The following is a 13,098-nucleotide window of genomic DNA, read 5'->3' as shown; positions in this document are numbered from 1 at the left end:
GATCGTTTGGCTAAATTGCTGACAAATCATCGACCGTCGTTGGGGAGAATTTACAAAGTAAGGTTTAGTGTAAAATGTAGGCAAAGAACTGAAGGGGAGCAGTAGAGAAAGTAACACGCAGATGAAATAGTTGTATTATTGGAAGAGAAAATAGAACGCATCGGGATGTTTCATCATTTCTAACCGGTTTGTTTTTACTTGTAGTTTGACACATGAAACAATGTTAATACTTTTTATTGAACCTGAGGCGTTGGTTGATAAGCTGTAGCGAGAAAGAGAAAATCAAAAATTGATTTATCCTTTGTTTTGTAGGTATCTTTATACAGTGGCCGGCAATATAAAGTGGCCACTACTTACAATTTTACATTTTTTCCATGTATTCCGTGAAAAATGAAGTTATTGTACTGCTTTATTTTTTGAAACATTGTTCACGATATGTTTAAGAATGCGCAGTACCATAGCATGACAAAAATGAGAAGTTTGCTTCAAGAAAAAATATGTTTTCCAAAATTGATCAAAATCACTGTGCCAAAATAAAGTGCCCACTTTATTCATTCTACAGAAAATATTTTTCTAAACAAATATAACATCAAACATATAGTTTATATGCGTTCCTCTCGCATTCTTTACATGTTCGAGGATCTTTGACTTTATTTTTTTTTTATTTGCACATATTTGGCATTTGTTCTTCTTAGGAGTATTTCAGAGCTTTAACATATTTTGTTATTCCTAATCACGTCATTCTCACCACATTTGCATCAAAATTTGCACACGAAATCTCGATAGGATTAAAGTTAAGACTAAGTGGGAGCCATTTAAGAAGTTTTATTCGATTTGATTGAAAAAAAAAAATAAAAAATTCTTCGTGTATAACTTGAGTCGTCTTCCTGTTGTAACATAAATTTATTTACTCACTCCGTATTTTTCACAGAAAACAGATAAATTCACACAGGATGCTTGTATAGGTATTAGCTTTCATTATGCCGTCGATTCAAACCATGCTCCCCACTTCTCGTATAGAAATCCCCTCCTTGGTCATCACATTGCACTCTTCATACACATAGGTTTGTTGGATCGCGTCTACTTATTTTTGAACATCAGTTCTAATTTGGACTCATCTGTCCAAATTCCAGTTTTTCATCAATCTAACGATATATCTGCATGTTCTTGATCATATTGAAGCCAATTGGCTTTGTTAGATTGCTGTAGCTCGAGCGAGGAAGTTGAAGGACGCCACATCTAACGGGCAGTAAATTACGAAAATTGCAATGTGATAGCTAGGGGGTGTTTATCTTTAGAAGTAGCGTAAAAACTGGTGTGAATCGAAAGTACAACTATGGCTGATACCTTTTTTAACATTCTTCATCAATACTTTGGGATATTTCTTTTAAAAAAATGGGGTTTGAAAACTAAAAACATGTTCCTACAGGCTAGCATCTCAACACACACAATCAATACAAAAAACATTTCTCTATTAGTATCGTATGAAACACCTTGCATGTCCTCCATGAAGTCTAAATCTTGGTTCCATCGAGAATTTGAGGCAGATTCTATGTGCGAAGGTGGATAAAACTGGTGTCACAAACAAATAAATTTAAATTTAAAGCTCTTGATAACGCTTGAGAAGAACCATATGCAAAAACTAGATGCAGAACTAGATAAACCTTTAAAAAATAGAAAAAATACGCCAAAGATCCTCGAACATGTAAAGAATGCAAGAAAAACGCATATAAATTATAAGTTTGGTGTTATATTTGTTCAGAAAAATATTTTCTGTAGAATGAATAAAGTGGGCACTTTATTTTGGCACAGTTATTTTGATCAATTTTGGAAAACATATTTTTTCTTGAAGCTAACTTCTCATTTTTGCCATGTTATGGTACTGCGCATTCTTAAGCATATCACGAACAATGTTTCAAAAAATAAAGCAGTACAATAACTTCATTTTTCACTGAAAAAATGGAAAAAATGTAAAATTGTAAGTAGTGGCCACTTTATATTGCCGGCCACTGTACATATTTGATCAAAAACACTTAAAAGCTGTTCAAAAATGAATAAGTTAGAAACGAGTCACTTTCTAGTGACTTTGAGAATAGGATCCTGGTCATGGCACCAACCGTTTCAAAATATTTTATTTAAATTTTTTTGCTCAAATTTGACACGTTTAAATCATTTCAAATGTCCACTTATCATGCACGAGCAATGCCCAAATGCAATGCCTGTAGCAAAGACCTTCAAATCTGCAATAATAGATCATTGTTGTCACATTTGACTGCTATCCACTGAACAAAGAGGCAGTAGAAGCACCAGAAATGCTCTTTAAACAGGCAAAATCACCCCAAATAAAGAGCGATCGGGCGGTCGAGCGTCGGCTACACATGTATGAAACCGGAAGATATGATTGTACACACCGGATTACAGCCATGACTGCCATGGCATGTTTTAGCCAGAGCAACAGGGCAACGACGTGTGGTTTGTTCGTGTGGTGGGTTATAGTTGGTTTGTTTCTGTGCCCGCGTGTTCATTTTTGTTTCATTTTATGCGTCACAGTTTGATAGCAACCCTCACCATTTTTCCTGAGCGGTTGTACTTTTAGTCTGTGTTTGTTGCGTTCTGCTGGTGGTGTTCATGGATGCGGAACCGTTGCAGAACAGAATGGATCTGTTCGGGACAGTTGAAATTATCTCTTTTTTATTTTTAACGCACTGCACTTCGTTTCGCTCTGTTCTTTACATTGGGGCACGAAGCTGATGTTTGTTGAAATACTTACAATACTTGATTTTAAAGATAGCCCAAAATGTAGCAACACGTTTTACAATTAAGAGGGGGAAAAGACATGGTCAAGAATTTACCCATTTTAATGACACTAGCAGCCATGCTTGAATTCAATGGAGCAAAACATTAAACAAAAATAGCCATAAATCCACTCCAAAAGTTAAGCGTAATGCCTTTGAGTGCACAAAGCACTTGTTTCGCTGCCACAAATCCAGCGGCCGCCAATTAGCTGCGATAGATTGGGAATAGATTAGGTGGCAATAAATAACAACTCCAGGGGAATGAGTCTTTCAACAGTGCTCGTTATGCTGTTGAAGCTTGGTTACTTTTAACCAAAGCTCAATGATTTTGAGAGCTGCCCCAAGAGCTGCCCCGCAACGATACAGATCGTTTGCTACTGCAGTGCCTCTAACGACCAGCAGCCGGTCCGTTTTTCACGGCCACACCGAGTGGAAGCGAACCTGACGGAGGTGTTCCCGTTTGTTGGAGCGTTCTTATCACACAACAATTCAATTTATTGTGCACTTCTAGCATTCGACAATAAACAGAACCCGCCTGATAAGATAAACATCGCGGACCCCATCGGTTCGAATCGGTCCCATCGATTGCAGTTTGCTGTTTGGTGGTTTTTATTCCTTTTTTTCTTACGTTTGATCAACCAGCGATGTCGCGAACGACCCGATAGCGACGGGTGAATGGCTAGGCGGTATCTGCTGCCACCGTGTGGTGCGGTGGTACACGTCGTCGACCCTCACCTGTCGCACACTTCCGGCCGGAAAAGATCTTTCCTGTGCGATAATCATCCGTTCGCCTTACCGCAAGCGCTCGTGCGCCTCTGGTCGATGGGAGAAATTTTAGTAGCCCCAATTACCGCCAAGGTCCGTCTGACCTGCCGTGCAATGGAAAGCAGGAGGAAAACACTGTGCTGCTGCTGTGCAGAGCGGGCGAATGAAGCAAAATTCGAGTCCAAAAATGTAATAATAATGAGGTTCGTCGCTTCGTCTAGCGCACGCGGTCGTTGAAGTCTTTTGTTTCGCATCTCCCACTGATGTGCGGTTTTTTGGTACGGCCGACGTTTAGCTGTGCCACCGGTCAAAGATGAGGGGACGAATTACCACTACCCATCTTTCTCATTTCCGTTTCCGTGGCCGATCATAAATCAGAGATCAGAGATGAAGTTTTGGACATTTCGTGGATTCCCAGTGTGGTAATTAAATTTTGCGAAAACTTGGCTCAAATGCACGATGGCATCTGGATGGAGGGCCTTTTTATTACAGTGCTAGAGAGTTGTGTTTGACGTTTTAATGCAGTTCATTTTGGAAAGTTGAAGAAAAATGCTTCTTTTAAAGCATCCTTTAATGAGACCTTCGTTTCTGGGTCTGAACTAATTTTTAATTGGTTTCTTAGAAGTTTTACACAATTCTACCGCTTTACGCAAGCAACCAGCATCTTGTTCTTCACTCTAACGGCACATTTAGGTTCTGAAGCGATCCGTTCGTCGAACTGCACCTACATTAACCAGGGTGCATGGGGCCCGATATTTACACGATCTATTTACACACACGCTTCACTGTTGCTCAAGTTCCGGTATTTTCCACCTTGTTACTGATGGATAGAAAATACATAAAAGCAAACACACACAAACACACACAGAGGCGCAGAGACTCGAAAAAGACCTACATTCCGTGCACATCTCGCTGACACCATCGTCATGCTTCGGGAGGCAGAACTAACCTCTCACCCGGGTACTGCTCCGGAACCCTTTCCTTCGCCCGGTCGCCCGGTGCCAACTTTCCTTCCGTTCCTTCCGTTAGCTCCGGTCGGTACCGATCGCATCGCAGCGCAGTGCACCCATCCATGATGATGGTGATCATGCTGGTGTGCTGACATAAATGCATCTTCTTTGCCATCAATTTTCGGAATTGGGCTAGCGAAATGCGAGCAAGCATCGTCTTCGCGACGTGCCGGGCGTTGCTCACGTTTGTTTCCTCCGCCATGGTTCCAAGCTCAAGGCTTTTTCCCCCCCGTGCGCGTCAGCTGTTACCCTGGCTCATGCGATCTTTGCCGGTGATCATTATCCGCCCTACGACCCCTGTCGCTCAATCAACTCAGCCTGGGGAGTTGAAGAGGTGTCTGTGGCAGGGAGATAATAAATTATTTACGCCGGTACGGATCGCCTCAGAATTAAGTGGGTCATGCTACCCGACAGGAGGGGGTCGATATCCCCCGCCGGCCGTGTGGGTATGTGAGGAGAAATTTTAACACGTGCCACGTCTCTTCCCGCCTGCTCGCCCAACAATATTACCTATCGTCCCGCCGATAGTGGAACACCATCTTGCTTCTCGCTTTTCTATTAACGCATACCACCAGCCGCCCGTGCGCTCGCCTGTGCTTTGGATTAAATTGCAAATTGCACCACCATTGCGCTAAATCGCTCACGTTTTGTTCGTTGGAAAATGGACGGGGTAGCGGTGCAAAAGGGGAGCGAGTGGGAGCCGGTGATCCCATAGCCATTAACCGTGACCTCATGAGCACGACCGCGCGCGCGTCGGACTCCTTCGGTGTGTATGTAGCTCCAACAACATCAGCAAATAAAAAAGAAAACACCTCCTCTCCGGTGAACGAAAAAGGTTGGTCAGTTTTCTATTTTCCTTGCCGTGCCCCATAGACGCTTTGATCGAGTTAAGTTGTGTTTTCCTTTCCTTTCTTTTTTTGATTTGTTTTGTTTTGTTTTAGAGTGTGTGTGTGTGTGTGTACCCGGTCACCGAAAAGCGTACCCACATTAATCGTGACGCCCATACGTGGGCGTTGATCGGGGCTGCGTTGATCGGACACAAAAGGGAAGAAACCTCTCTACCAGCCAGAATGGCGAAAGAAAGGTTCAACGTGCTCGAGTGGTACTAAAAAAATATGTTTTGCAGGGCGTTTCTTGCTAGGATCGGGCCTAGAGTGTTAACACGGTTCCTCAGTAGGCTATTTAATTGAAATCCTAAATCAAATTCCTACGTAATCTGATCGGAAGGAAATAATTGAAATTAAAGGGTAATTGATTTTTCTGTTTGCATTTTCTTGCCGCTGGGAATTCAATAAGGAAATGCGTTTACTGCATTGCTTGTCAATTATTTGCTATCTGATGACAGCGCTAGAAACTGATTGTTATAATGGGTAAGCAAGCAAACGATTAATTTAAATGATACAAAGCCTCAGATTGAATGTTTTGCAATTATTTCTATATTAGAGCAGAGCACAGATTTTTTTTTTATTAAATAGCTCATGTGTTTTATAATACATGTTCAAAATTGATAGCAAAATATATAAAAAAAATACTTATAACGAAAAATTGAGAAAAAATCGATGGAAATATGAAATATAATCTCTTGCATCCTGGTCATGGCACCAGCAATAATCCGTTTTTATAAAATAATATTAATCATATTTGATGTTCGTTAAAAAAACAACCAGGTCCATTGTATTGTCAAAAATTGTCCACCAGTCTTGTGAATAATGTAAAATATTTCACAAAATTATTCAACTGGAAAGCCCTGCCTAATCCTGGCATTAGACAGGGCGTGCTCTCAGACGGGAACACCAGTTTTGCTGCAAACAATTTCCGCCCGTGCTTTCTATTGAAAATAGAGCCATTAAACGGGTTGAACTCGCTACAATCACAATAAAACGCTTTGCAAAAAAAAACCCTCAAACCCCCTGACTCGCTGTTCAAATAAATCCGATTTAGATTTGTTAGCTTCCTGTCACCGTCGTCTCGTTTTTAGCACGCGTTCGGTGGCCGAACGCTTGGGGCCCGATCTTATTATCTAAAGCCTCACCATTTACCGATGGCAGTGCAGTCATGCGTAGGATCGTTGCCGTTTGATCATTGCTCTTTGTTTTGCTCATTCCCCAGGGGGGTAGGGAAATAGTTTCCATTTCCGGGATTGGGTTGAAGAGGCCGATGTATCTTAATTTCTCGTACACTCTCATTCATACGCAAACGGTGAATTGGAAGTGAACGGATGCGAATTTGTGTTTGCAAATTTGCGCGCGAAATTCGATGTACAGTGTACCGTTAAGTTCGATGCTCGGTAGTGGAGTGGGGTATTATTTTCGTCGGAGGAAACAAACGTAAACAAGACCCAACGCTAAGAACACGTGGTGGCATTAGAAATATTGTATTTTTCCTTTCTTTTTCCATTTTACCGCAATATGTTTCCAAATTTTGTAGTTAATTCACACTGAACATGCTGCCGGTATTGTTACAGAAAGCTTCTCGGGTGTAAGAATGGCAGCTAAAGCAGGAAAAGAAGTAGCCGATATATACACTGCTAAACGTGTTCTACGGCGGCATGAATTAAAAAAAAAAAAACGCTTTACAACTTGTATGAAACTGATGGGATGGATATTCATTTGGTTTGTTAACTTCAAGTGATGCTTGCTTTAACGCCAGTGGCATAAAATTACAATTAAAAATAACGAAGCAGAACATCACGGTTGAGCATTCTGTCAGCTTGAGTTAAGCCTTGTTATTACTTGATATTTTATTGTTATTACATGCTTTTTTAAATTGCCATTTTTGTGTTTTGTGTTTTGTGAAAGAAAAGTTGCAAGTTGTGTTATCTGTGGGAGGCTTGTCTGTAAAATTATTTTCATCAAATTGTACAGGAAATCATTCGAAAAACATTAAATATTCCTATGATTTAAACAAAACCATTTAACTCCTTGACTGCAAAAACTTAAAAATAAAAAAAATATATAAAATCAGAAAGAGAGAAAAAGAGAAGTATAAAGAGGGAGAGAAAAAGCAAGCGAGAAAATTAAAAGAAATAAAAGAGGACAAAAAAATAAAAATTAAAAAATATAAGAAAGAATAAATAAAAATCAATATTATCCATGACGCACAAATATTTTTTATAAAAATGACTAAAATCCAATAATGAATGTATTATAATACTCTCATTAAATAATATAACAAAATTGAATAAAATTATATTGTTGAAGTAAATGATTAGAAAAATTTAGTTCTGGGCCTTTATATTTAGAGGAAATGCGAATTTTCCCCTGAAATAGAACAGCTTCTCCTTATTGCCGTTCAATCTAATCCCAAGAAAAATAACATTAATACTTCAATTCTTGGCACCGTAGGCAATCGAAACCGTAGACCTAATTTTCGCTCGCATTGCAGTCTAGTGCCGGCGCCGTAACCTATTTTCCACCTTTCCATTTATGACAGCTTCTCCCGCGTACTCCCACTGCACTCCTACCCTAATTGAAGTTTCGACCAGATCGTATCAAATTATCAAGTGGTATGGCGGGGTGAAAAGTACGGCGCAGCTTCAGCAATTCCTGCACGTGATTTCCTAACCTCGCACAAACATGCACAACCGTATGCAGATGATGTATGGAGAAACCGCCCGGCTCAATAATGGGCTCTAATTTGCAGCGAATAATTTCCTATTACTTGCCCGCAGCTTCGGACGGCTCCCGGTTCGTGCGTGGAAAGTGCTTAACACTGCACGGGCCAGCGGGATTGAAATGTGGGTTAGTGGGTGCGTAAATGAGGAGATCCATTGCTAGACGCGAGGAACGCGCGCCGGCTAATTGACGCCGATAAATCAGTATCAGATTTGTTCTTAGTGGCTGTGCGCTAGATCGGGGAGCCGCAATTGTGACCGAACAATAACCTTATCCGATGCACGGTAACGAGTTGGAAGTTCCGTTGTTGGAAAGTAGTTTGGATTGTGGCGCAATTTTTCATGATTTTCTTCAGTTTTTTTTTTGGCATTTGTAAACATTGTTTTTTAATAAGTGATCATCGCTAACAGAACCATTTCTTCCGTTGTTTGCCCCACTCATTCCAGATCGAAGACCCGCTGAAGCGGATACAGGAGGAAATCAACGAGGTGACGCGCCGGGAGCAGGAGCTGCGCGAAGGTCACCGAACCGGCACCGAGGAGCGGAACGGGCTGGACCTGAACGATGACAACCTGTCGTCGGGCAACTCGGACGATTCGGGCCTATCGCTGTCGCCGACGCCGGTCCACTCGCCGTCCGTGTCCAACCTGAAGGACAAGCTGGAGCAGAACGGGAAGGAGACGGCGCACCAGCGCCGGGCGGAAGAGCAGCAGCGCCGCGCGTTCATCTTGCCGAGCCCGAAAACACTCACACGGGCCCGCTCGACGCCACAGCTGTTCCACACTTCGACGCCCCCGAGACGCTTCAATCCGAACCCGAACCATCGCGGCATCATGCAGAAGTTTATCGCTTCCCGGGGCCGGCTGAGCAAGCTGGCGGCGAACGGTGGCGCCGGGGGCCACAACGGGCCGGCTTCAGCCGTGCCGCAAATGATGACAAGCATGGTCAGCACGAAAGCAGATCCGATCGTGGTAGGTTTTGTTTCATTTTATTTTGTTTTATTTGTTTCGCAGGAGGTTTTCTAGGAGGGCTGGGAGAAGATGAAAGTATTCAAGAGGTTATTTAGGTTCATTTCTTTCTTTGTGCGGATTAGTTTTGCCTCTTTTATGTTCTGAGTCCAATGTTCGCATCAGTGGCGATCGTATCATTTTGCTCTGCATTGGGTGGTCTGGTGTTTTGGTAATAAATAGGATTTGGCAAACTGGTGATGTAATCAAAAGTGACATTAATCTTTTTTCTGGACGTAGCTGTATCTTTTCAAACGAAATACTATAATTAAGTCGTACGAAGATCACGATCTTCCGAGGTCTTAAGTTACAGGCGGACAATAAAATGTTTTGTGAGCGTGTTTGCTATTTTTAAATAACTGTGAAAGTATTAAAAAAGAATAAAAAAAAGAAGAATAAGAAGAAAAAGAGAAAGAAGAAGAAGACTCAGAAGAAGGAAAGGAAGAAAACAAATAAGAAGAAGAAGAAGAAGAAGAAGAAGAAGAAGAAGAAGAAGAAGAAGAAAAGGGAATAAGAAAAAGAAGAATAAAACGAATAATAGAGAAGAAGAATTAATAGAACTTCAGAGATTTTAGAGCTTTGTACATCGTTTCATACAGGGTTTGAAAATGAGTTTTAAGAGTGAGTTCCTTCAATGTTTAAACACAAAAATCATGAAGATCCTAGGTTGAATGAGGTCATGCTTAAATTTTATGTTATTTGTAGATCAAATTCCACCTTCTTCAGGCTCTTTTGGGCATCCAAATTATTATTTTGATATTTTAAACTACAACAGCAAATTCCTGATAGCATCAGAAATGAAGCGAGACGCCAAACAGTAAATTAATAACTTCTTGTCTGTCTCTCCCTTTCCAGCCTTCGGTCGATCTGAGCCGCTCACATCTGATGATCCTGCCGACGGCCATCTCCACACCGCCCACCATCGAGCGGGACTCGAACGGCAAACCGATCCGGCGTGGCTACGTCCCGGTGGAGGAAAAGATCCAGCGCGAGCTGCGCGATCTGAAGACGCGCGAATGCGAACTGAAGCGAATCCGCAAGCTCAACCGCAACGCTTCCCAGTCGGACCTGTTGGACATGAACTATGATGCGTAAGTTGGACCAAGAGGGGCTAGTTGCAATGTGGCAGCACTGGAAAGCTCATCACACGAAACCACGCTTCCCATTGCAGGTTCGAATCGAGCGAGGAACTCTCGGACGAAGACAACACGGACGAACCGATCTATCCGCTGGCGAGAAAGCTACGGTCGACCAAATCGATCAGCGAACTGTGCGACGCCCTGACCAACTCTAGTCTTTCGCCAAGGTACGATAGGCAGCGATTAAGTGGGACTAAGCAAAGCAAAGGTGTCAAAAACGTAAACTGATTCTCCATTCACCAACCATTTGCAGGGAAACTCCTTCGCCACTGTTTGAAAACCGCTCGACGCGTATGGGCACCGGATGCGGTGGTGGCATGCGACCGGCAATGTCGCTGGCCCAGCTGTGCGATCTCGACCCACAGGAGGCACCTTCGTCGCACAAACTGATCGCCCAATGGGAAAGTCTCATCCAGCAGAAGCAGCAGCGATAGATTGAGCGGGAGGGCGAGTGGGAAGAATCATCCCGAATCCCGCGCCGCAATGCGGAAATGTGCGTTAAATAGTATCAGGAAAGTGAGCAGGGTTGCAGGAGGGAACGAGTCCCGAGTCCGGTCGACCCGAAATGAAAAGTTAACTAATTTAATGTGATGTGTTTTGTTTTGGTTGCGTTCAGTTCTACATTCCGTGTGCAAACGTAAACAATCGTAATAGTTTAGTGAGGGTTTCGGTTCCACTTTTCCATCAGCTGCTCTTGCGTTTTAATATGTTTTTCTTTTTTCCGTACTAAGCCACGATTTGTTATTTTTTCCCATCAATAATAAATGGCTTTTTTGCTTTTTATTTGTCACTTTAAAGAGCTTCAGTTACATTTGCTTACATTTTACGCTTACTAACCTGGCCGTTTTGTTTGAAATAATTTATTTGCTACTTATCAGAAATTGCATTATCAGCGTTGCATGCGAGTGAGTGAAGCATTTGAAAAGTGGTCACTTGCAGAAGCAAATATTACAGAGTTGTTTTATAAATTATTTAAACAGGAATAAGCAAAAACTCAATCTAAAATTCTTCAATAAAACTGCTTGAGATTAAGTTTCCTACTATCAAAAAGCAAAGTAGATAATTTTGCTTTTGTCATGAAGATGTCACTTCCTTACATAATCCTACGTTAAAGCGTGTTGGTCGAGACGCTTACACGAACCTACCTAAAGCTGAACTCATGCAACAAGAAAATAGGCTCAATCTTATCGTAAGACGGTAGTCGCTAGGAGCTTGTGTATTATATACTTATCGTGAATGTTTAGCATTATGCACAAAACATATAGTTGTATTAAGGAGCGTTAAAAAAAAACATTATATCGTTTATACTTCCATCGGTTTGCAAAGAAATAAGGAATTTTCGTCGGTACTGTTTTGCTAGTATGTAATAATGACAGAATAGCTGACAGCTGGAGAGGCAAATTGGAGGCATTTTTTTTTAAATTTTTGTCAGCGAGATTAAAAGAGTGTCCGTATCGAGCGTTTTCGTACGTTTATATGCTTAATGTGTTTATATTTATGCGTTTTTTTTTTTGTTTTTTCTTCTTTACCATTACCGAGCTAACTGTGCGTTAGTAATGGACACACTTAAGCAAGGATAATAAAATGAAATAATTTGAAAATAAAGTGCTTCTGCGATGTGCTATATCTAAGAGTGTTCGTCATTGTGTTTGAGTTCCGGTAGTTATCAACATGAATCAAAATTTTTTTTGTCATTTTCATTAACAGGTGAGATAACTTTTGTTTATTGAGAAAACTAATAATTAAACTAGATTGAAATATGAATTGTTTTGCAATACTTTTAGATCATATGTACTAAGTGTAAAGTTTTTAATGAAAATATGAAAAATGAATTTCTAGAAGCTCCTTCATCTCTCCTTCAATCATTGAACATTCTCATCTAACGTTCTTTGATATGGTGCCCTCGTAAAGCGTTTCATTTTTTTGTAAAAATAATGTATATAAGATAATTAATGTTACTGACAAACACAATCTTCACTATTTATTTATTTATTTATTTATTTATTTATTTATTTATTTAAATCAAAGTTATCGGGCAGTATGCCTTAATAACTTAATGCTTACAGAGTACAAGTTTAAAGTATGGCCCTAGAACTAACTTGAATATGCTGACGCAGTTGACTAACGGATTGATTGAAATCTGCTGATAACCCTAACCTATTATACACATCAATCATTTTGAGCAGTGGATCGCTGGCACCAAAACCAGTCGATCTAAAAGGGCTTCTTAGTAGCTCTCTATTTCTAAGACCTCTAGAGGGAGTAGAAAAGCAAATAAAATTTAAAATGTCAGGTGCATCAAAATCTCCAATTAATAATTTATGCATAAAAGTTATCTGAGCCGTAGTTTTCCAATGGTGTAAAGTCTCTAAGCCAAATAGTAAACACCGAACATTATACGAAGGACGTGGAATTTGGTTTGACCAGGGAAGACGATGAAACATAACACGTGTGATTTTTTTCTGAATTTTTTCAATTTTATCTATGTATGTGATTTGATGGGGACACCAAACTACACTGGCGAATTCCAGGATGGGACGGATTAAAGAACAGTATAATGTTTTTAAACTGAAAGGATCTTTAAAGTCGGCCGAGACACGTAAGACAAATCCTAACAGTTTAAGAGCTTTAGTGACGATAGTTTGATAATGGCTAGATAAACTAAGCTTACTGTCTAAAATAACTCCTAAGTCCCGAACCTGAGAAAAACGTGGAACGCTGTCTTCATTGATTTTGTAGTTATAAATAATAGGATTTTTTTTCTTTGA

The 13,098-nt window shown here is 40.7% G+C and overlaps 1 protein-coding gene across 1 annotated transcript in view; it reads left to right on the top strand.

The window, feature by feature from the left end:
- LOC120902839 overlaps positions 1–11,961 on the top strand; it is a 32,209-nt gene extending 20,248 nt beyond the window's left edge. The window contains exons 2-5 of the mRNA XM_040311876.1: positions 8,631–9,155; positions 10,047–10,282; positions 10,363–10,497; positions 10,584–11,961. Of these exons, the coding sequence (XP_040167810.1) occupies positions 8,631–9,155; positions 10,047–10,282; positions 10,363–10,497; positions 10,584–10,764 (1,077 nt within the window). The 3' untranslated portion in view covers positions 10,765–11,961. The remainder of the gene's footprint in view (positions 1–8,630; positions 9,156–10,046; positions 10,283–10,362; positions 10,498–10,583) is intronic.
- Positions 11,962–13,098: the final 1,137 nt, after the last annotated feature.

This window comes from Anopheles arabiensis, chromosome 3, assembly GCF_016920715.1.
Source record: "Anopheles arabiensis isolate DONGOLA chromosome 3, AaraD3, whole genome shotgun sequence".
NCBI lineage: Eukaryota > Metazoa > Arthropoda > Insecta > Diptera > Culicidae > Anopheles > Anopheles arabiensis.
Note: the sequence above shows the minus strand (reverse complement) of the source record. Positions and strands in the feature narration are given on the sequence as shown.